The sequence below is a fragment of the Protopterus annectens genome, chromosome 5.part0 (genome assembly GCF_019279795.1).
Source record: "Protopterus annectens isolate FY-2018-M chromosome 5.part0, PAN1.0, whole genome shotgun sequence".
NCBI lineage: Eukaryota > Metazoa > Chordata > Ceratodontiformes > Protopteridae > Protopterus > Protopterus annectens.
The window spans coordinates 1,707,133,614-1,707,158,576 of NC_056735.1; the positions used below are offsets into that span (position 1 = coordinate 1,707,133,614).

At 40.4% G+C, this 24,963-nt stretch overlaps 1 protein-coding gene across 1 annotated transcript in view; it reads left to right on the forward strand.

Moving 5' to 3' along the window:
• Positions 1–24,963, forward strand: part of CFAP91 (cilia and flagella associated protein 91) — a 1,839,442-nt gene that overhangs the window by 456,137 nt on the left and 1,358,342 nt on the right. The window contains exon 5 of the mRNA XM_044071500.1: positions 11,231–11,287. Coding sequence (XP_043927435.1) covers positions 11,231–11,287 — 57 coding nt within the window. The remainder of the gene's footprint in view (positions 1–11,230; positions 11,288–24,963) is intronic.

The window sequence follows — 24,963 nt, forward strand, 5'->3', positions numbered from 1 at the left end:
AAATTATGCCTGGCCACTTCAGCAACCTGTCAGTGCAGGGCAACTGGTTTCATAAGAAAGCTCTCTTCACATGAGTCTGAAGGAGATGAAGCAATGTATAAGGCCATTACAGCCTTTCTGGATAACTGCCAGCCAGAACACCTCCATATTAGCTAAGACACTGCTTTAATATGTTATAAAAATAAAGGAGGAATCAGACATTTCCAGATATGCAAAGAGGCTGTTAGATTTGAGGGGGGATATTACAACCTAAACTGCAACTCTCAGCAGTTCACATTTCAAATTTATAGAACTAGTGGATGATTTAAAAATGAAAATAAAACACATATGGAAACTGAATACACATGTAATTTAGGACATTGCACATATGTGGGGATTTTCAGAAGGAACTTTTTTGCAACATGTCACAGCAAAACAATCAGGTCAGAATGTTTTACTCTGTCAATCTTCTCAACAGATTTTGGAAGATATATTCTGTATCCTTCAAATGGACTCAAACTTCTTTGCAAACTTGCTTCATGTTATCGTACAGAAGTACTGGTCAGAACAAAACAAGACAAGAAAGCCTAATTCTAGTAATTCCATGTTGGCCAAAACAACCACTAGTAACCTTTGGTGTTGAAACTGATTGTGTGTATACCGTACCCTTTATGCATAAATCCTTACTAACACAGGTAAAGTGCAAGGTATTACATCCCCTGTTTTTCTTACTCAGAATGGCAAAGTACTACACCCATGTCTTAGTAACACAACAAACTGGCAAGGTACTATGTCCCAGTTATTCTGACATAACGTTGCGTCTTTCGGCTTTTCCCGGTTAAGGGTCGCCACAGCGGAACTCCGGTCTGCTAATGATTGGTAGTTGATTTTTACATGCCGAGTTACCAGCCCTGACGCACAACCTTCAACGAAGGTACACCCATTAACGCATGTCTCCATGCAGAAGATCCTCTAGCTGAGAATAGAACCGGACAGCATCTTACTGTGAGGCGACAACGCTACAGCAGCACCACCACCGCAGGTACAGTTATTCCAAAAAGTCAAATTGCTATGCTGAAGTTGTGCTAAAGTAAGAGAATGGCAAGGTACTTCATCCCAGTCTTACTAAAGCAAAAAAAAAAAAAAAACTCAAAACAAACTGCAAGGTATTATATCCCAGTCTCAAATCTATAATGTTCTTAGCCTGAGGGGTAGTATTTTCATTCCTAACAGTATCTCCTTTTTCAGCTGGTTTTAAATATATTTATGGAAAATCTTTAAGGAAGTCAGGAGTCCTAATATCTTACACTGAAACATGAGAAAGATCTGTTTATTAGCTATGTTGCAATGTAGCTCAATTACATTGTCTCTTCCCAAGATTGTTAAACTACTCAAAATATTTTTTTTATTCTAACTTTGCTTATTCGTTCATCGAAGTCAGTGTCCATGTGCCGTCATCTTTAAAAGTATCCTTTAAAGAAGTTCTTCATTTAAGACTACCAGGCATTTTGATTTTATATTGGAGAAGCTGACTGTCTTCCATTGAGTCAGCTGATACAGCAGAGTTAAAAATACCTTTCCTGGAAACATTTGTTGTTCCTTCTACACCTGGGAGAAGGACATTGTAGATAACTCTCATGGGTTACCACGGTATTCTAAAGCAAAAGGCTGTTACTGGAGACTAATTTTTTCATGTTGAAAGCTTTGCCAGCAGAGTCTTTCATTAAGTCTTTCCAGATGGCAGTGTTCTGCTCAAACTGTTTTAATTTGCTAAATAGTATAGTAAACTCAAATATTATGTTAGGAAAGCCAGAGAATTCAGGGAAAAAAAATGTTTTTTTCCATTCACAAAGGGATAGAATACTTACCAGTCAGTAGGTAGGCTCTGTCTAAATAAACTCGAGACCTGCTACAACAAAATCATCAAATTCGGCACCGGGGCATCCTACCGCAGTCACCACTGTCTCTCACTTACTGAACTAGGCTGGCTAGAACTCCCTCACCTCCTTCAATGGTATCAACTTGCACTCGCTCACAAACTAGTAAACCATCCTCTAAAGGTTCCATCCCTCCAGATTCTACTCCAATCCTATCTCACCACCAGACCACTACGATCCAGCAACAAAAATCAGTTACAGGTTATTAGAGCCAATAACGCTGCTGGAGAAGCACTATTCTCCAGCACTATAGCCAAATTATGGAACACCCCCCCTCCCCCCACAATAACCTCTGTACCATCATGCACCCACTTCAAAGCTTTACTTAAAGCGCACCTAAAAACATGCTGGCTATGCCCCTGTAACTCTCCCCTCTAACTTCTCCCACTCCTTCTACCCTATACCTCTCTTCCACCCCTACCTTTGATTATAGCAAGCTCTGATACTTCCATGCCTATCTACTTATTATACAGCAGTAACTTCTTATTGTAACAATTGTTAATATCTGCTATGACTTCGTGGATGCAACAGATGCTAGTTATCTACTGAATGTACTATGTTCTTCATCTGTAACTATGTTTGTAATATTTTAATTGCTAGGATTCTTCGTCTGTAACTATCTCTGTAATATTTTAATTGTGGAGCTTTTCTCCCCGGGCCTCTGCTGAAAATGGACTTATGTCCAGTCGGACTTTCCCAGTCAACAAATGTAAATAAATAATAAATGATTGACATACTCTTTTGTTGTGACAAGTATAATAAACCTTTGTAAGGTACAATAAAAGCACACTCCACTAGGACAGCAACAGATACATCAATAGAGTATTTTACTGTACACACATTCCCAAAGCACTAGAAGTAGGATGCATAGTCCAGAAGTAGAACAGTTTCTGATATGGCTATACTACAGCTGTCTCCATTGCAGGGGTGTAATAACACTGTTTGGGAATCTACCCACATGTTGTGATTTACTTTTTGCAGTAACCCTTTCCGAAGAAGGTAGTACATTTGTTTGTAAGACATTTGCCTTAACACTAGATCTTCTGAAAGAGATCACTTTGACAGTAAAACTGCCCTTCCTTCATCATGTTTACATTTATAATATTTTTATTTTTAACTGTTTATTAGTTTGCTACACAGTTTATTTTTTAATATTTCATTTTATTAAAGACAGTAATTTACCACAATCACAGTCCCCTGTGAGGACCAGAGTGTGCTTGAAGACGGATGTTGCATCTTAGAAATGCTAGCTGTATGTGTTTTGCATTGCAATGAAGATAATATGGAACACCAGCATTTTGCCAACATGGGCCTCCATAGAACATGAGCACAGCTGATGAATACTCTGACTGTGGTAGAAGAACATTTAAGGTGGATAAACCCAGGTGTTATGATTTAGTGCTGTAGTGATAACTCACCAAAAATCTCTCTTATGATAGTAATTCCCACACACACAGGTGAGCTATCTCTGTTTAGCTTTCTGGAACAGGCAGTTTTAGGAAGGTTTTATTGAATGTGATAATTGTGTGTGTAATGGATAACCCCACTTAGAAAATGTATGCCTGATAACTGAAACACATTTAAATATAACTGCAATACAGTTTGATTTAAAAAGTAACTGAGATATGAGAAGAAACATTTCTTCAAAGAATGGGAATAGGAACTCTAACAATGAATGGAAATCATAAAATTGGAAATTTTCTTGGTCTTTAAACTGTATATTTTGCCTTCTGATTGCATTATGGTAATATAAAGTCATAACTAACTGACAGTATGTTAAGTTTACAATATAGATTGAGTATAATGTGTATTACTAGACTGAAAATCTAATTAGACAAATGAATACATTTCTGTTACTTTTTAAGTGACCACAGTTTTCATTTTCCATAGCAGTGGTTCCTACATATGACACCAAATGGGCTAAAAGTACACCAATAAATCCAAATCAAGCCCACAGAAAAGGTGAAGCAATAAAGGTCTGAGAGGAACCGATGAACAAAAGTTTAATGCACAAACACCATCATGGTGTTTGTGCATTAAACTTTTGTTCATCGGTTCCTCTCAGAGCTTTATTGCTTCACCTTTTCTGTGGGCTTGATTTGGATTTATCAGTTGTACTTTTCTTTATTATTTTTTAGTGACATTATAAACATAATTTATTAAACTAGCGTTAAGTTGATACTCCTAATAGAACAAATTGTTTAGGATAACTGATTTGAAGGGATATTTTAGAGCTACACGATTATGGCATAATACAATCAGTTATAATTCAAAGTGGAAAGTGAAGCCTCTGCTGCTGTGTCAGTGTGTGTGTGTGTGTTTGGGGGGGGTCAAGATATAAGGAGAACATGGGATTTTTGATGCAGATCCTTAAGGAGAATAATAACAGCTGTACAGAGTATTATATTCGTAAAGTTGCAGAAAGTATTCTAAGAATTAAGCCAACACCAGTATGGAGAAAGGAGATTTTGCCAGTAGGGATGACTGCAAGTAGGGGTACACTAAAAAGGCAAGATGAGATGAAATTTACTGGAGAAAACTGAGAAAAGAACCAAGGCATTAGAAGCAACTAATTAGACAGGGAAAGGTAATAGAATGGGATGAGGCCAAGAAGAAGTTTGGATTGCAGGCTAGAGACTACCTTCCCTACCAAAGATTGATAGCAAAGAATAGGCAAAAAGAAAGGGATAGGGTAGATGTCCTTCCATATCACTGTTGCAGCATTCTTCACTGAAGGGATCTCTTGCCAAAGATAGCCCAACGTCCGACCAGTATACCAAAGCCGTTGGATTTTATAGGTGTCATACGTCACATGTGTGTTCCCCATGTAGAGCGTAGGACATAAAGGTGATGTATGGATGCAGATACTCAGAACTTCTTTGTCTCCAGTTCAAACACCATTATTGAATGTTAGTCTGAACACCTGTCTGCTGTGGTGGTTACCAAGCTGTCTTCAGGTAAGTGCCCTGTTGGGATTTCCTCTCTCTTTTTCTCAATATTGTGGTTACTTGTATTCATGTCTTCCAAGAAGGGAAAATGTCAGTGTAGGATGCAGATTCCCCACAACGACTGTCATGACCAGTGTCTTTTTTTCCCTAGGTGCTTCCTGCAACCATACACAGTGCTCTGTCAAATGTTTGTCCCCAAGACCCTCCATAGTCATTTATCTTCCCTCTCCATATACCAAGAGAACCAGCATCTTAAATTGTTTGTTGAGGGTGCTATGGCAGAATCATACGGTCATGAAGGACAGCCATTTTACAATGAGAAGGCCAAAAAATGTAGGCCTGATCCGGTTGCTGTCTAGCGTCCACCAGACATCTCTCTAGAAGCTAGTGAAAGCCTTGAAAAACATCTGGTGCTTCCTCTGGATTCCTCTACTGGAAACCCATCAGAGGATGACATGGCTCAGAGTTCTCGCGCATTATCTGAGACTTTTTAAACATCTACTCCAAACGTTGAGGGGGGAACCACTGTTGATTATTTCTGAGGGGCCAAAAGTTATTCCTGAAATCTTAGTCTGGGAAGAGATTTCTACTATGATCAATGAGTCCTGCCAGTGGGCTGAGCTGCTGAGGGTTGTTAGGGTGGATGTCCCACTTAAAAAAAGCAAAAGACCAACCATATTACACCTGTTGCTAAAGATCCCCAACATGAATGGCAGGATTTTATTCAAGGCTTATTTTAATGCCTTGATAGCCATGAAGCCTCCTTGAGGGGTGTCAGTCCCTGCTCCTACCTGGTCTTCCATGTCTGTTAAGGGGGCAAGGGAACTAGATTCTTCAGATGAAGACCTAGATTCTGGGGAGAAATCCATTGCATACTCCTCTCAAGTTCTTTCTCCTCTGGACTGTGGTTCAGTGGAAGAGGATTCTTAGAGCCCAGATTCCCCCTTGGAAGCGTTATCCTTTGGAAATACTATTGCTTGTATGATGGTGCGAGCTTTGGTGGCAGACTTGTTTCTTTGCCTGCTTTCACGTTGATTGGTCTGCCTTTGGTGGTGTGACTTTCCTGTTCTTATTGCTCATATGATGGGAGTACTTTAAATGAGATTGCTTCTAGGTCTTTGACATCCGAAAGAGATAATATGAGCTTCTACAAATGGAGTCTACTAATCCGTTTGCATTTCCTCCTGTGTTGGCAACACCTTTGGACACCTTCTCAGCTGCCTTTGCAGCTTCTGACTCTCAGCCTCCCTGCACCTAGGAAATCTGAGAGGTCCTACAAGGTGCCTGAAGACTGTAAGTTCTTGTTTAAATATCCTTCTGCTGACCCTTCTGTGGTTTCATTCTCATGTGATAAGTCTTCTAAACTTTTTCCTTTCTTCTAAACACCTTCCTTTTGATATGGATAGTAGAGCAATGGAAAGGTTGGGTAAAAAAGTATATACTGCTGCCATCTTGTCATTTTGGGGTATTAATTACCAAACCACATAACCAGACGTAGCTCTCCTTTTTGAGGTAGCTAAGTTTGTGTCTGATCTGCCTGATTCTGAAGGGAAAACTTCAGCTCCTTCCCTGCTTGGATCCCCTTCCTAGGTCGCTCGTCACTCCATAAAATGCAGTTACAATGCTACTGATGCATCTTCAAGGGCTGCTGATTTTGGTTCTGTCATGACATGTTATTCTTGGCTTCATGTTCAGGCCTTGCCTGATGATATTAAAGTCAAACCTTTAGATGCTCCTCTGGATCATAAAAGTGTTTTGGGACAGCTGCTGCTGACCTTTTTAAGTTCCTCTGGGATAAGGGTAAGGCCATACAGGGAACCTAAGCATATTTTTGTCTTCCCTATACCCAAGTTTCAGAGGAAAGTACCTTTCTAAATCTGTCTTTGCTCATAGGCAGACCCATCAGCCTCCCAAAGATACGAAGGGGTCCAGGTGTATTCCTCTTGCTAAGTCCACTCAGACTCCTACTTCTCAGAAGCCTTCCTTTCAGGACAAGCATGTTTCTATTCAACTTCCTTTCAGGACAAGCATGTTTCTATTCGACATTTTGCCTCCTCTTCCCCTCGGCCAGGTCTCCTTGTCTCTGTGCCCGTCTACTCTTCAGATGACACTGTGGGTGATAGCTCTGTCTGTCCCAAATTGGCAACAGATCACCTCAGACTCTTGGGTGCTGTCTGTCATTCATCAGGGGTATTTCATGACTTGGAAATCTCACCTCCCCTTTTAAGGAATTTCCGCCTCCTCCAGACCAACTTTCTTTTTTTCAAGAGGTTTTGCAGTCCCTTTTGGATCAGGGTACCATTCAACCTGTTCCACCCACCCAAGTGGGAAGAAGTTTCTACTCTAGGATGTTTTGGGTTTCTTGGAAGGAGGGGACTTTGAGACCAATTCTGGACTTCTCTCTCTTCAATACTTTTCTCAAGGTCTGTTCTTTTAGGATGTTGCCTCTTCTTACTTTTCCTCTTCTTCTTCCCAGGCCTTTTCGGCTTATCTAGACCTCAAGGGTACCCATCTTCACATCACTTCTCACCTTCTGTTTTGGAAATTTTTGTTTATCTGTTTCTTCCTCTCATTTTCAGTTCTTTGCATTGCCCTTTGGCCTTTTTATTGACAGAAGGGTAGATATACAGATTTTCCATTACCCAGATGACCTGATTATTCAGGCTCCTTTTCCCAGCAGTCTTCTGCAAGATCTTCGCTGTATCACTTATCTTTTACAAAGTCCAGGGTTCACCATGAATCTCAAGAATTTGGTGCTTATGCCTTCCCAAGATCATATTTTTCTCAATTTGCAGGATTCAGACCATTCGCATGTTGGCTTGCCTTCCTTCTTCCAAGGTTTTGTCCCTGGCAACTTTCTTTTCTTCTTCCTCTGTCCTCTCTCATGGCCAGTGAATTTCTCAATATTCTAGGGTTTATGGTCTCTACCATTCCCATGCTTCCTCTTACAAAAGTCCATAAGAAGAAGCTTCAGTGGTACCTCAGATTAGTATGGCTTCAATATTGCCACCCCCTGGAGTTCCCTGTTCTTTTGCTTCCTTGTTTAATACTCGAGTTCCAGTGATGGATTCAGCAAATGTCTCTCAATCCAGAACTGCCCTTTCATGTGCCAGTTCCTTCTCAAGAACTGTTCACATATGCCTCAGACCTGGGGTGGGGTGCTTCTTATGGCCCTCTGAAAGTTTAGGGTCTCTGGCTTCTTCATCATAGGTCAAACCATATCAACATAAATAGATGAAGGCTCTGTTTCTAGCTCTACAGGCCTTTCATTCTCTTTTTCACCCTGGCCCCCTGGGAAATCTTAATGGACAATATCACCACCGTGATGTGATATATCAACAAGCTGGGGGTTGCGAACTCTTATCTCCTTTGCAGGCTAGCTCTTCAGGCCTGGAATCTGGCTATCAGTTGACTCTTCAGACAGTTTACATTCCTTCAGAGTGCAGTCTAGTGGCAGATTCACTGAGCAGGTACAGAACACAAACTCGAATGGATGCTTCACAGAGATGTGTTTCTGGACATACTCCATCAGTGGGGTATTCCTCAGGTAGATCTTTTGCTTTCCCCTCCGAACAAACAACTTCCTGTATTCTGTTTGAGAGTACCAGTTCCTATAGCTTGGAAAGTGGACACTCTGCTTTTTCCTTGAGAGGGAATGTTGCTGTATGCCTTTCCTCCCCTTCCTCTGCTGCCAAGAGTTGTGCACAAGATCAAGCAGGACTCTCCCAAAATCTTGTTGTTGACTCTCTTTTGGCCCAGACAGCACTGGTTCCCCCTTTTTCTCATCTGTCAGGGACAATCACCACAAGTTACCTCACCGGGTGGATTTTCTCACACAAGACAGGGGATCCCTTATTCATCGTCACCTGTCTACTCTTCAGATGTCACTGTGGGTGATAGCATTTTTGATCCCTTTTAAGCACATCTTTTCTGAAGACGTGTTTTGGGATCTGCAGAAGGCCCGGAAACCCACTACCAGAAAATCGTATATGACTTAATGGAAAATATTTTATATTTGGTGCCTTTCTTACCATCAGGATCCCTTCTCAATAAGGGTACCTCTGATTCTCTCTTATTTGTGTGATTTGCTCCATGGTGGCTTGGCATATTCTTCATTTAAAGCTCACCTGTCAGCTATCTCTGTTTTACTGCTCTCGAACCCTCCTTTGGCCAGCAGGTTTGAGGTCATGTAGTTTCTGAAAAGCATCCTTCATTTTAGGCCTTGGAGAAGGCCAATTCCTCCTTCTTGGGAACTCAGTTTTGTTCTTGAAAAATTGACTCAGGCTCCTTTTGAACCTGCTAGTTCAGCTTCCTTGTAACTTTGTACTTGGAAGACAGTTCTGCTGTTGGCTCCTACTTTGGCCAAGAGTGTCTGAGCTTCAGGCTCTTACAGCCATTCTTCCTTTTTTACTTTTTCACAGAAAGAGGGTGCTTCTTTATCCTAATCCTTTTTTACTGCCCAAGGTGGTTAATGAGTTGTTCCTTAATCAGTCTATTGAACTTCCTTCCTTTGTTTCCTTCTCCGCAAACTGCCAGTGAGAAGGTTCTCCTCTCCTTGGACCTACATAGATAGCTCAGATATTATTTGGATAAAAACAAAGGTTATTCACAAATCTGAGCAAATTTTTGTTTCTTTTCATACCAGGACTTTAGGTTTTGCTTTTTAAAAACAAACCATCACCTCATGGATGTCTGTCATTTCCTTTTGTTATTCCTGTCATGGAAAAAGTATTTCTTTGTCTGTAAAAGCATACTCTATTAGGTGCCTTTTTCAGGGGTTTGGAAACCATTTCCGTCCTTGAAGCTGCTACTTGGTCCACTGTTCATACTTTTACTAAGCATTACAAACTGGATGTTGTCCTTGGCTAGGGAAGGTTTTGCCAGGGCTATTCTGCATAGGTTTGTAGAGGGGTCTTCTGTGATTTCCTCCTTCCAGTCTTCTTCTTAGCTATTGCACTCTCCCTTCAGTGAAGAATACTGCAACAGTGATATGCAAAGGTGTAAAATCTTATCATAACAGTAGATGTTCTTCTCTTCATTCGGTCCCTCCCTCCTTCCCCCCTTTGTTATGGTTCTTGCTCCTATTTTTTTGTTACCCTCCTGTCTGATGGGCTTTCACTTCCTTTGCCTTCTAAACCTTTTTCTTTTGAATGTACATGTTCTACTTTGTTCTTGGGGGTATTTTGTTTCTCTTGGGGAAATTCAGTTGAGTATTTGTGTCCATGCATCACTTTTATGCCCTACTCACTATGTGGGAAGCATATGTGTGATGTATAAAATCCAAAGACTTTGGTATACTGGCCAGATGTAGGCTATCCTTGGCAAGGGACCCCTTCAGGGAAGAATACTGAAATGGTAAAGAGAAGGACAACTAAAGTTATGGTAAGATTTTATACAATATCTAAGTAAAAGACCTGCTCTGGTAGAATTTTCAGTCAAATCTAGAACAGAAGCTGTTGTTAAAAAATGGATAATTAGAAGGGCATGTGAAATATTGCACTATAACTATACGAATCAAATAAAAGTTAAGAAAAATTGAGAAAGGAGACTGGAAAATTAATTTACAAAGGAATAAATGGTAGACATATGTATTGCTCTATAACCTCAAGCAGATGTCAAATAATGTTTCCTCAGGTAGACAGCAAATGCTGAAGGTGAGAAGGGGAAGAAAAAGGTAACTGGGAATATATTTTTGGGAGTGTAATGAGTTGGCCGATTTTAAAAATCCCCAACATTGTACTCTGTCAAAAATATTGGTGGAACATAGTTGTAACTGATGAAATTATTCTTTTGCACAGGGACCTGGGATCTGAATTGCCTAGATATTAAGTTGAATTCTCTTGGCTGCCAAAAAGGAATTACTAGAAAATGGAAATCGACGTCTAAACCAACTGTATTTGAAATACTGAATACTATAAAACAGATAAAAGAACTTTAAGGGACATATTCAGAAAAGGAAAAGTGCAAATTACATAGAAATAAATGGAATTTGTGGGAACAATACATGTGGAATAATGTTCAGAAAGATGAGTGAGGTTGAAAGGAAGGCAAAAATTAACCGATTTTTGTAATTTTGGACTGACGACAGTTATAAAGAAAGAAAACATGTGATGTTTAATGTATGCGAATGGGGAAAAATGTTAATATGGTTTGTTTTCTTTTCTGTTAATGTATGTGTGACTATGTCTTATGAGGTAATTTAAAAAGGTGTTTAAAAAACTGTTGGGGAACATTTCTTGAGGATACCACGTCACAATGAAAATGCTAAAGCCTGTTCTTTGTGGAGAAAAAGGATGACAATAAATGTTATTATTTCAGAAAACATTTTTTTGTATTAATTCTTGTCTCATCTTTCTCTTTTTTTAGTCCTTTGATCCCATTTATTCAGCAGATTCCACCAAATGTGGTCCTTCAGATGGCCAGGTGAGTATTCGTAAGTCACTTTTTTTATTAAACTTTAAAATTATTGTTTTGTGGAGTAAGTCTAGACATGTACAGTAAATAACTCACAAAAGTATTAAGATGTTCGATGTTCATTGTTTCTTTCTAACTAGAAAATATAGACACTTTGATGTTACTATTCGCAACACTGTGGGTGTAGAGAGTATTGAAAATTAATGGTTGTATTATGTCTTCTGATGGCTTTGGCGTATTGCTACTAAAATGGAGAATATTCCAACTTTTCAATAGTCTAAATTACTGTTATACAGGAATAAATTCTACAGTAATTCACAAAAGAAAAAATTCTTGGCCACAACTACAGATTTCTTTGCTGCCACTGAAAAAAATTTAAACTGTTAAATACTACATGGAATTCCCACTAAGTGGTCAGCCCAAAAGTTAAATAATGCCAGTAACAGCATTGTTTAGATGTACATCATTAAATCACTGTTACAATAGCCTAATGTATATATGTTATGTCCTGCCAGGGATATAGCATCCAATCAGAATCCAAAATTTTAGGTCACCTTCCATGTGCCTTAATCACTGCTGGGACTGGCAAAAGCTGCAGAAATTTAGTAGTTTTGGTGACACATTCTTCAGAAATTTCCTGCCATTGAAGTGTACTACTCTTGCAGACTTCTGAACATCGATAGCTAGCTAGCACTTCCTTACTGTTGGACAGTTAAGTATCCTTTAGGGGGAAAACCTTTCACAAATCAGTATTATTTTTGAAAAACAGTGTTATTTTTAACCACACTGTTTATTTTTGCTATGTTTTGTATTTTAATGGACTGACACAAGACATTCTTGTTGAGAGACTATGTTCTGTTAGCAGGTTTCTTTTAAAGAAAATGTGTTAAAAGATGTTTTTTATAAAATAATATTTATAGAATTGTGTAAGTTATTTTTGATTGGGCTTAGTGCAAGTTCTTTTTGGAAGTTGTAACTATATTTTCTGTAAACAGTATTTTTTCACAGCAGAAACTTCTACTGACTCTTTTAGGCTCTACTAATTGATATTCAGGCTCTTTTCTTGGTTAACCATGGAGCAGCCAACTGGCTCTTTGTTATTCTTCAGGTCACAAGAAAAAGGAGAATTCTTTGGAGCCTTTGTCTGTTCAGTGGGCTTTTTCTCCTCCTCAGTCGCTGATGACTGACACTGCTGTAGCCATATCTAGTTCCTTAGACCACACATCTCTTTCCCTGGATCCATCTGGTATAGTTCTTCAGGTCACCAAGGGTCAGACATCCTTTGTCACTGCTGGGTTGTCTTCAGTGGGCATGAGAGAACTATTCTCATCAGTCTTGCAGGAGGGAGTGGTGGATGTTTTACCATGTAGCCAGGCTAGGGTGCCTGATACCTGGGCAAGCGTTTCTGCTTTGAAATTGTCTATTTCCATAGGGTTACCTAGAAAAAAGAGGCAGTAAGTTACTTTAAGCTTCCCCTGTCTCTGTGCCGTTGGACAAAGAAGATTTCTTAGGCTTTGCTAAGGGCTTTTTCCAACTCCTTATACTATGATTTATCTCTGAGTGGTAAAAGAAAAATAATGTCCTCTAATTCTGACACTAATTTCCAGTCAGAAGACCAGAGATTGGACTGGGAGAGGATTTCATCCCTTAATTCTCCTCAGACAGAACAGTCTGATTCTTAAGAAATTATTGTTTCTGATTCCCCCTCAGAAGGGTCATTATTTTCTGAAACTATTACCAAAATTAAAGAATTGTTTCACTGGGAACAGACTGATATTCCAGTTTCTCAGGAAAAATGGGACCCAAACTTGTGCCACATATTACCAACTGAAAATCTAGTTAAATAAAGAACAGGTTACCAGGAGCACACAAACCACCAACGTTTATTTAAAACACAAAGCCAAACAAGTACAAAAACAATGAGTGGTAGAAATGTAAAATTAAGCACTTTCATCCCAGTACAATGGGATTTCATCAGAATAAAACCCTAACTCTCCATCAACATCCTTATATAATAATGACTCCTCCCCTCTTGTTAAAATTGATGATATGCTAATAAGTCTCCTGAATAAAGCAAAATCTGTTGCCTTAATAATATGTTAAGAAAGCTCATAAATAAAACAAAATCCAACCCCTTGAACAAAGTTTCCAACCCATTTTAAGATAAATCAGATAAAAATATTCAGAGTCTTAAAAATGTAGATGAAAAGTGGATGTGCTCAATAGATCTCCAGGATGCGTACTATCACAGAAAAATGAACAGATGGTCCAGGAGATATCTGTGCTTCCAGCTGGGAGCCAGTCACTACCAGTTCAGAGTACTGCCTTTTGTCTCACCACAGCCCCCAGGGTGTTCACTAAATGCATGCTAGTAGTAGCAGCTCACTTCAGACTGCAGGGATTCTTGGTGTTTCCATATTTAGATGACTGGCTCTTAACTGCCTCAACCAAGCATCTGCTGATAGCAGATTGAAAGTATGTACTTCAGACTTGTTCCAGTCTAGGCATTACAATCACTCAAAACAAATCTCACCTTCAACCTCCTCAAACATTAGAATTCATAGGGACCATTTTCAACACTACGTCAATGACCATGTCTCTTCCCTTGCCGAGAGTCCAAACCATTCATTTTCAAGTCAGAAGGATACTCAGGAAATCAAGATTGCCACAAAAGGTAATCTGATATTGTTAATCCTCGTTCATTCCTTACGCATGGGTATCGGTTCCGAGCTCGGAACCGAGCCGGCCATTTTCCAAGCTCGCATCAGCTTCAAACTCTCAAGCTAAACTCTTACTTACAATCCCCCTCTCCCTGTTACCTCAGATTTCGTTTGCCGCGTTGCTGTCCGGTCGTGTCAAGCTACTTCTCTTGAGCTAAGTACAGTCAATTGTTGTTTAATTGCTTTACAAATTACTTTTCGGTCAGAAAAGTTGATATTTTATTGTGTCTTACCCTATCGCATCTAACGTTCATAATTTCCTCAGGTTTTTCTGTTTTTTCCTTACTACTTTTACCATGAGGTATTCTCTCTTTACCATTGTTGGTAATCGGGTACTCTCTTGTACCATTGTTCGTACTTTTCTATTAATTAATTTGCTGTCATGGCAGATAAAAAAGGTAGTCTGGGGTTTAAGCGGTGTACTGATTGTGGACACAAACTGCCTACTTTTGATGCACACTCTTTGTGTGTTTATTGTTTGGGAGCTTCCCATTTATCTGTTGAACCTCCCTGTACTATTTGTGAGAACTTTTCTAATAGAACTTTGTTGGAAAGGAAAAACAAGCTGATACTGAAGAGACTTCTAAAATCTCCCTTTTCAGAGGGGCTATTTCTGGGTCGAAGGTCTCAACCCCTCCTAAAGCCCATAAGAAAATGGATGTTTCTACTAAGGCTAAATCCTTGCCTTCATTCCTGGCTGGGGACTCTCACCAACTAAAACCTAAAAAGGCAAAATTTTTGGCTCTGGAGCTCTCTGTCAGCCCCAGAGCTTTCAGTGCTTAGACCTTCTGCACCAAGTCCTTCGGCTCCATTAGTGATTTCGGCTCCATCCTCTCCTGCAACCTTCTATATCTCGGCACCGAGGGGCTCTTCAGTTCAGACCATTACAACTGTATCGGCACCGACCATTCAGTCGGCGCAGATCTTCACCGCGTCAGCTCCGAGATCTTCCTCGGAACCGAGGCCTTTATTGTTGACTCCAGTTTTGTCGGTTCCAGCTTCGGCACCGACAACTACTTCGGCACCGATCCCTGTATCGGTGCAGACAATGACCTTGGCACTGATGACTTCTTTGGTGCAGACTACCATAGTCCAGTCTTTCTTGGCACCGTTGTCTTCGGTGCGGTCAGATGAGATGGGCACCGAGTCTGCCTCTTCTGTGGACAGGCCTGTTTCTCCCTCAGTCTCAGTGAGGTCCACTAGAAGCTTTTCCAAACATGATGTGTTGCATCTTGTGGACCAGGTACTCTTGGCCAGAGGTATCCCACCCCTCAGGAACTATCCTTCCTTGGGAGGTGATCACCCATCTCCAAAGACCCCTTCTTATTCTCCTCCTTCATTGCCTTTGAAGTCCAAGGATATAGCACAGTCTTCCCCTTCTGCAGTTCCCTTTATGGATCTCACTAAGGAACCGCAGTTGCCTTCATGACAGGAAACTTTTGCTATGACCCAGGATGTCAGCTGTAACACGCTTAGCTTGCTGCTCCACAGCCATCCAGGGACTCTGGGTTGGCAGGCTGAGCCACTTATGGGAGGGGTGACCCCTGCCTTAGACATACACTCTTCTTCGGGTGGACCAGCCTTCCAACTGATGGAGAAGGCTTTCGCTGCTGATGGTGATACCGGACTGTCTATACCTCCGCCCTCCTCTGGTACACTGGTTCCACAAGTCGCATCTAGCGGACTCCGGGTGCAAGGGCCACAGGACATATTCACTGAGGAATCCCCTTTTCCGCTGTCTTTTCCAGCTTCTCCTGCTGAGGAAGTCCACCAGAAAAGTTAGTGTAAGAGGAAGCACATGGACTCCACAGAGGAGTCCCTCACCGAAGACACAGATTTCGATGAGGGGAAGGATCCCCTCGGTCACCCTCTGAGGTATCCTTTGCGACATCCTCAAAATCCTGAAACAGAGAGGTGACTGGCAGTTCTCTAATCCGACGTCTGAGGAATCCGTGTTCCTGAAGGCCTTTTGCGCTCGGCCTCCTACCTCCTGGGTTACTCCACCTGCTGATGAACTTGTCTGGCTCATCGTGCAGCGTGCTTGGAAGGCTCCTGATACCGTCAAAGCTATTCCCCGGAGGCCATATAAGATCTTGTCCCCTCCTGCTTCGGATCCCCATAGGTCCAAAGGTCTTCCTGTGGATGCTTCGGTGGTGGCGGCCGCAACAAAAAAGGATCTGGCAGAAGAAGAAAGCCAGACTGTCCATCCACCTAACAAAGAGTCCCGGGTCCTGGACAGGATAGAGAAGTGCATCTTTGCTATCAGGTCCCTGAATTATATGGCACATTTCACCAGGCTTCAAAGGGATCTGGTTTCTGAGCTCTCTGAAACCTTGGCTGGTGCCGTGTCTGATGAGGTCCATGACAAAGTGCCCTCTCAGCTGGCCACCATTGAATCTATATCTAACTCCTCTATGCGACTGATATCTCACACATCAGAAGGAGCAGCTAGAGCAGCGGGTTCAGCTGCGGTCTTGAGACAACATGCCTGGATGCGCTTGTGCAACTTCGTGGAACCCTTTAAGTCTTCTTTTCTTAATGCCCCCATTGAGCCCTCCTCGTTGTTTGGGCCCAAAGTTAAAAGCACACTGGCCAGATGTGAACAGGACGGTAAGACCCTTTCTGCCCGTAGGTGTCCGTTATTCTTCCCCTCAATGTGCTTTCTCCCGAAACCAAAAGAGTGGGAAGATATGGTTCAAGAAATCTCAGTGTCCTTTCCGTGACACACAAGCTGAGTTCTCCCCCAGAGGCAGAGGGGGAAACTCACAGGGAAGATGCTCCTTTCAGGGCAGAAGGGGACCGTGTAACCAGGGTTCCAGGGATTCTTTCCCTGGTCAATCCTACCAGCGCTCCTGAAGAGCGGCCCAACTCCTTTCCTCTGGAGGTGGTTGGGGGACGTTTCTCCTTGTACCCTTCTGCCTGGCTAACCATCACCACCGATTCTTGGGTACAAAGGATCATAACCAGAGGTTATCATATCCCCTTCGATCTTTGTCCCGTCCCTTCAAAAAATCTTCCCGATGTTCCACCCAGTCAAAGGGAAGAAGCAGCACTAGAGATAGAAAAGCTGCTAAGAAAAAGAGTCATCCAAATAGTCCCTCCAGACCAGATAGGATCCGGATTCTACTCCAGACTATTTTTGGTGCCAAAATAAATGGGGACTGGAGACTGATTTTGGATCTCAGTGCATTGAACAAGTTTGTGAGAGTACAACAATTCCGGATGGTCACAATACAGTCTATCCTCCCTCTTTTGGAAAAAGATGATTGTATGTGCTCTATAGATCTTCAAGATGCGTACTACCACATAAAGGTGGACAGGCCATCAAGAAGATTTCTGCACTTCCTTGTGGGAGCCAGTCACTACCAGTTCAGAGTACTGCCCTTCGGACTCTCTACAGCCCCCAGAGTGTTCACAAAGTACATGGCAGTCGTCACAGCTCACTTGCGACTTCAAGGATTCCAGGTGTTTCCATACCTAGACGACTGGCTCATTTCCACCCCCACCAGACATCTACTGGAAAAAGCCCTGGCATACTCTCTCCTCGCTGCTCAAAGGCTAGGCATAACCATAAACTGGCAGAAATCCAATCTCACCCCATCTCAGTCAACAGAATTCATAGGAGTTTTCGTGGACACAAAAAACTACAGAGCTGCTATTCCAGAGCACACAATTCTAAGGATAAAGCAACAACTAATCCCAATCCTTTCAAAGGAAAAATCCACGGCTCACTCGGTTCTACAGCTGTTGGGTTCCATGGCAGCCTCCATCACCATTGTTCCCCTGGCCAGGTTTCACATGAGGCTTCTACAATTGCTACTGCTCACCCAATGGTATCCTTCATCCTCTTTCAGCCATGATTCGAGTAACCCACAGGTGCAAACAGGATTTAAATTGGTGGATCACGCACAATCTCTCACAATGGTCTCGCCCCTTCTCCCCCCAGCAACCCAAGGCCACAGTGACCACGGACGCCTCCCTGATGGGGTGGGGGGGCTATGTCAGGGACAGACAGTCCAAGGCACTTGGTCCCAACTGGAGGCCCACCTGCATATAAATGTTCTAAAGCTGATGTTGCAAGCATTCCATCCCCTGTTGCCGTCTGGGACAATTGCGATTCAATCAGACAACATCGCAGTGGTCTAGTACATCAACAAACAAGGTAGAACCAAATCTTACCCTCTTTGTTGAGAGGCCATGAGGATATGGCAATGGGCGATGGCTACCAACCATTTTCTTCTAACAATGCACATTCCCGGGAGTTCCAACGTGATAGCAGACAGACTCAGCAGGTGCATTCTTCAACCTCACGAGTGGTCCCTGAATCTCTTGATAGCGGCGGAGATCTTCCACCACTGGGGCAGTCCTTGCTATGACCTCTTTGCATCCCTAACTAACTACAAATGCAGCAACTACTTCGCCCTGATTCCCCCTCTGGGGCAGTCACCCAGGGACACTCTAGTCCATGATTGGCCCTCGGGTCTTCTTTACGCATTTCCACCCTTTCCCCTCATTCCCCAGTTTCTGAAGAAAGCCCGGCGGTTGAAGAGCAAGGTGATCCTCATAGCACCATATTGGCCTCGACAGATTTAGTTCCCCTTCCTTTGGCCTCACCTACTAGATCGACCATGGATTCTCCATCCATTCCCAGAGCTGATCTCACACCCACAGAACCTGATTCATCCCAACCTGAACAGCCTGAATGAAACGGCTTGGCTACTCCAATTTCCCTGATTGCCAGGCAGAATAATCTTTCTTTACCAGTACGTGATATTCTCATTGCTTCTCATAAGTCTTCCACTAGAATTACTTATCTGAGCAAGTGGAAAAAATTTACCTGATGGCTGAAAGATAAACAAGTAGACCCCTTTTCAGCACCAGTGTCATTAATACTAGACTATCTGGCCGACCTGTTTCAATCGGGTCTATCGGCCTCTACAATTAGAGTTCATTTGGCTGCAATTTCTAATTTTCATGAGGGTGTCCAAGATTCCTCTCTTATGTCCCATAAATTGTGCAAGACCTTCATAAAAGGTGTGAATCATCTGAAGCCACTTTTTAGAGATCCTATTAAACCATGGGATTTATCATTAGTTCTACAAGCTCTGACAATGGCACCTTTCAAACCAGCCTCTTCTTGCAACCTCAAGTATTTGTCATGGAAAACCTTGTTTTTGGTTGCTATTACTTTTGCCAGACGTATTTCTGAACTTCAAGCTTTATGTATCAAGAGTCCATACTTGATTTTTCATAGAGATAGTGTCTCTGAGAACTTATCCGTCATTTCTGCCTAAAGTGATCTCAGAAATGTCCATTAATCAAGCCATTGAATTGCCAGTTTTCTTTCCCAATCATTCAAACAGAGGGGAGTATTGCCTACATACCCTAGATATACACAGGCAAATCCATTTTTACTTAACCAGGACTAAACCCTTTCGTAAATCTGACCAGTTATTTTTGGCCTTTTCTGGACCTAGATTAGGATCTGCTGTTGCTAAGGTCACATTAGCTAGATGGTTGAAGGACTGTGTGACCTTTATTTACACACAATGTAATATCTCAAAAAAAACACTCAGGAGCAAAGCAATGAAGGGGTACAAAAAACTGTATCCCATGCACAAATCCTTTCGTTATTGAAATAATCCAAGTCTTCTAGATAAAAGGGTATAAATAAATTTATTGATGCATCACAGGTTAGCGCTTTCGCTTATTAAGCTTCTTCAGACCTTATACAATAAGCTATCTAACTGACAAGTTTATATACTTAAAAAAGGCGCCAAATTCAAAAATCTGGAATACTCCTGTCTCATTAATTATTCATGTTGTGTGTCATAGACATCAAAAATAACTCTACTTTAAAATCAAACTACAACACCTATCCCATGATTATTTTAAAATAAAATGTCATGAACAATTTACACATGCCATTAATAAACATAGTAGTATGCAAAAATCCATATATCTATATATTTAAAAATTAACAAATATGTATGCACCAGGAACATACATAAATATAAAAGTGCATGCATATTTACAATACATTTAAAAAGAGACATTTTTAATATTCAATAATTAATTAAATGAATATGATTAGGGCACATAAATATGAATTGATTATTTATTTCTTATGTTTCAAACTTCTTAACTTTAATAGAGGTTTCAAGGGAACTTTACCATTGAGCCCTGGTGGCATATCAGCTCTAAGTTTAATGATCCATTGTGTCTCCCTGGCTTCTGTGTAATTACTAATGTCACCTCTTCTACGTGTAATGACTATCTGTTCCAAAATCCTAAAGACAAAGGAATGGTTTGTGCCAGCCTCATGAACATGCTTCGCTAAGGCATTCTTCAGGTTCCCTATCCTAATATGGTATGTGTGTTCCCGAATCCTGTCTCTAAGACATCGATTCGTTTTGCCTACATAGAACGCCAAACAGAGCTTGCAGGATGCAAGATAGACTACATTCTTTGTCATACAATTCCCATTGGCCCTCAACTTGAAATCACCTAACCCCAGTGGATATGTAAACATATATTCCATTGAAATATAGGAACAAAAATTACACGAATTGCAAGGTTCCGTGTAAAATTGATCTATACATTGATCATTCCTATTCGATTTAGGATAACATAATAGATTTTTCAAATTCTTCTTATTCTTGTAGACAAATTTCGGTTTATCTCCAGTTATTTCTCTGAGTTTTGGGTCCACTGATAAAATATGCCAATGTTTAATATATATATCTTTGATTGGACCTATATCCTTGGTGTAATAAACTGGGAACATCATTCGATGAGAAGTCCTACATGAATTCTCTTTCATCATGATTTCATCCATACCATTATTATTCTGTTCCCCTAAGTCAGCAGAAAAATACGGTTTAGCCAACGTGGCTCTTAAACCTGGCATCTCCTCAGTGATGGACTGAAAGTCATTTGTATTATAGCATCTCTCACTCAGCATCTCTTTTAGTTTACTAAAATCTTCCTCATAGGCTGCATCCTCTGGGGTGTCCCTAGATAACCGTATGGCTTGCCCTTTCACTATATTCTTGTACACATACCCAGGATGCATACTATGTCTATGCAAAAGTGTGTTCTTATAACTTGGTTTGCGATATAACCCTGTATTGATCATACCATTGGACATTTTCTCAACATAGATGTCTAAAAAAGAGACACGCTGATTTGACCATTCAAACGTGAAACTCAAAAATTCTGTGAATGTGTTCACCTCTTCCAGAAATGCTTCTAATTGTGTGGATGTACTTCTCCAAATAAGGAAGAGGTCATCCACAAAACGTCTATAAAAAAAGACATGTTCCTTGTATAATGCACTCTGAAACAGAAATATATTCTCCCATTCAGCCATGACGAGATTGGCGTAGCTATTGGCACATGAAGTGCCCATTGCTCATCATCCCTGGAGAAAAATCATGTCTTGAAAACAGAAAATATTTGAGTATAACACCATCCTCAATAGATTAAGTAATAATTCAATATTGATAGTTGAATCAAATTTTGTCAAATAACTATTCACCATATCTATGCCTTCTATGTTCGGTATCTTAGTGAACAATGATTGGACATCCATGGTGACAAATAAGACATCACCTGAATCAAAGGATGGACCAGTATGTTGATAAAGGTCTAGCAAAAACTGCTTGGTGTCCTTCAGTATATGGCAGTTCAAATCTACCACAGGTCTCAAAACACTCTCAATGTAAATGGACAGGGGTTCTGTAGACCATCCCCTTCCTGCCACTATAGGTCTCATAGGTGGTTGTGTGGGATGTTTATGCACTTTCGGAAGTCCCTGTATGACCGGTAACAATGGATGTTGTACTAGTAAAAAATCAAATAGGGACTGATCAATAGCGCCTATTCTATGAAGATTGCCCAATCTAGTTTGTATCTCTGTAATAATGGAATCCACTCTCACTTCAGTAATTGGTTCATAACATCTATGATCTTGTAACATCATGAACATGTCTTGTTCATACCGATGTTTATCGAAAATTACTATCCCACCTCCCTTGTCCGCAGGACGAATGACTATGTCCTGCCTGTTGCGTAATTGATTCAAGGCTGTTCTTTGTGTATAACTTAAGTTATTCTTGTTCTTGCTATTAACATTGTAACTTCCCTTCATTTTATAGAGGTCATCCTCAACCAATTTGCTATATGCAGCAACTAAAGGATGTGTCATTGGTATAAATGTACTCGGTTTCCTAAAGGAGGGTTGGGAAGAAGTATCTACCCCATCAAGCTATCTTTAAAGATAAACTCCTAATAAATAATTTAAAATCCCTAAGTGTTTCTTCATATCTACTATATGTAGTAGGAATGAAGGTGAGTCCTGGATAAAACAAATATCTCTTCTTGGCTTAAATCACAACTGGATAAATTAACAACTAAGTTGTGTTCCTCCCTTCCCACATTTTCTTTATATTCCTGTTGGGCTGCCTGTCTGTGGAAATCTTCCGTTTCTGGCGTCCTCTGCTGACAGAATGCGTTCTGCCATCTCTCATCAATGTTCTGATGGGAAAAGGATTATTACTATTGAAGCCTTGCTCTAAATTTAAACCTGTTAAACTGGTAGCATTGCTACTATCAGTAGTGATACCCTCATTCATCTTATGTGTGGGCTGGTTAGGTGTCTTTCTCCTAACAACTACTTCTGGTTGTAAAGGTATCTGTCTAGCAACTGTTTCAACATTGTCCCCACTAGTCGCAGTCACAGTAAATGGAACATTATTATCATTATTATTTAAAGCAATAACATTGTCACTTAATGCATCATTCAAACCATTGGATAAAACATTAGAAACATTCTCAATCTCATTCATGTCATTAGTACTAACATCTCTACTTCTTGTGTTAATGTCCTTATTAACAATAGAAACTATTTCTCTAGTAGTAGAAGTATTGGTAGTAGTAGTATTCAATGTGCCCCTGGGCCAAGTAAAAATATGGCCCATTTTGAAATCGTTACTGTCCCTTAATAATTTCGCCCTCTTCTGATTCAGAAGGCGTTTCTCAAATTGTACAACATTGTCCAGTAAAACATTACAAGCTTGGTCGACCACTATTGCAGGATAATTGGCATAAATTTCTGCACGTTGTTTCTGAATGTCTTGTCTTAGCGTGTCCTCAATAGGACTAAAAAACCTATTAAGCAACCTCATGTAATTGAGGCTTACCTCAATGTTCAGTTTCTGCCATTCGTAGAGGAGTTCTGGGTATGCGGTGCCTGTGGTGGGCATCTTCAGCACTCGCAGCCCCCTCGGAATCAATCCTCGCTGTATGCAAACTTCAAAGTGCTGTCTTTGAGTTTGCATTCGTTTAAGTTTTATTAAGTCTAGTTCCATCTTCTCGGTCGCTGAACGTAACCCTTCTCTGTTATAGACCGGACCACTCTCCACATTCTGTAAGCTATCCAGTTCACAAAAAGCCGCTAAAGGATTGGTATCCATTCTCAAACAATCCGCCAAGCGATCCATAGCGGGACGTGACATCACGGGAGCTTCCTGGCCATTCCGTACTGTGTATGGTAGTTCGATAGACTGTTGCACCCCTTCCATCATGCCTCCGGGCGGAAAAAAAGAGCTATTAACCAAATGAAAAGAAAAATATCTTCCGCTCGAAGTTAATGCTCCTCTGTGAAAAGCAATAATAGGATATGTCAAAAAAAACACTCAGGAGCAAAGCAATGAAGGGGTACAAAAAACTGTATCCCATGCACAAATCCTTTCGTTATTGAAATAATCCAAGTCTTCTAGATAAAAGGGTATAAATAAATTTATTGATGCATCACAGGTTAGCGCTTTCGCTTATTAAGCTTCTTCAGACCTTATACAATAAGCTATCTAACTGACAAGTTTATATACTTAAAAAAGGCGCCAAATTCAAAAATCTGGAATACTCCTGTCTCATTAATTATTCATGTTGTGTGTCATAGACATCAAAAATAACTCTACTTTAAAATCAAACTACAACACCTATCCATGATTATTTTAAAATAAAATGTCATGAACAATTTACACATGCCATTAATAAACATAGTAGTATGCAAAATCCATATATCTATATATTTAAAATTAACAAATTATGCACCAGGAACATACATAAATATAAAAGTGCATGCATATTTACAATACATTTAAAAGAGACATTTTAATATTCAATAATTAATTAAATGAATATGATTAGGGCACATAAATATGAATTGATTATTTATTTCTTATGTTTCAAACTTCTTAACTTTAATAGAGGTTTCAAGGGAACTTTACCATTGAGCCCTGGTGGCATATCAGCTCTAAGTTTAATGATCCATTGTGTCTCCCTGGCTTCTGTGTAATTACTAATGTCACCTCTTCTACGTGTAATGACTATCTGTTCCAAAATCCTAAAGACAAAGGAATGGTTTGTGCCAGCCTCATGAACATGCTTCGCTAAGGCATTCTTCAGGTTCCCTATCCTAATATGGTATGTGTGTTCCCGAATCCTGTCTCTAAGACATCGATTCGTTTTGCCTACATAGAACGCCAAACAGAGCTTGCAGGATGCAAGATAGACTACAAACTTAGAGCTGATATGCCACCAGGGCTCAATGGTAAAGTTCCCTTGAAACCTCTATTAAAGTTAAGAAGTTTGAAACATAAGAAATAAATAATCAATTCATATTTATGTGCCCTAATCATATTCATTTAATTAATTATTGAATATTAAAAATGTCTCTTTTTAAATGTATTGTAAATATGCATGCACTTTTATATTTATGTATGTTCCTGGTGCATACGTATTTGTTAATTTTTAAATATATAGATATATGGATTTTTGCATACTACTATGTTTATTAATGGCATGTGTAAATTGTTCATGACATTTTATTTTAAAATAATCATGGGATAGGTGTTGTAGTTTGATTTTAAAGTAGAGTTATTTTTGATGTCTATGACACAC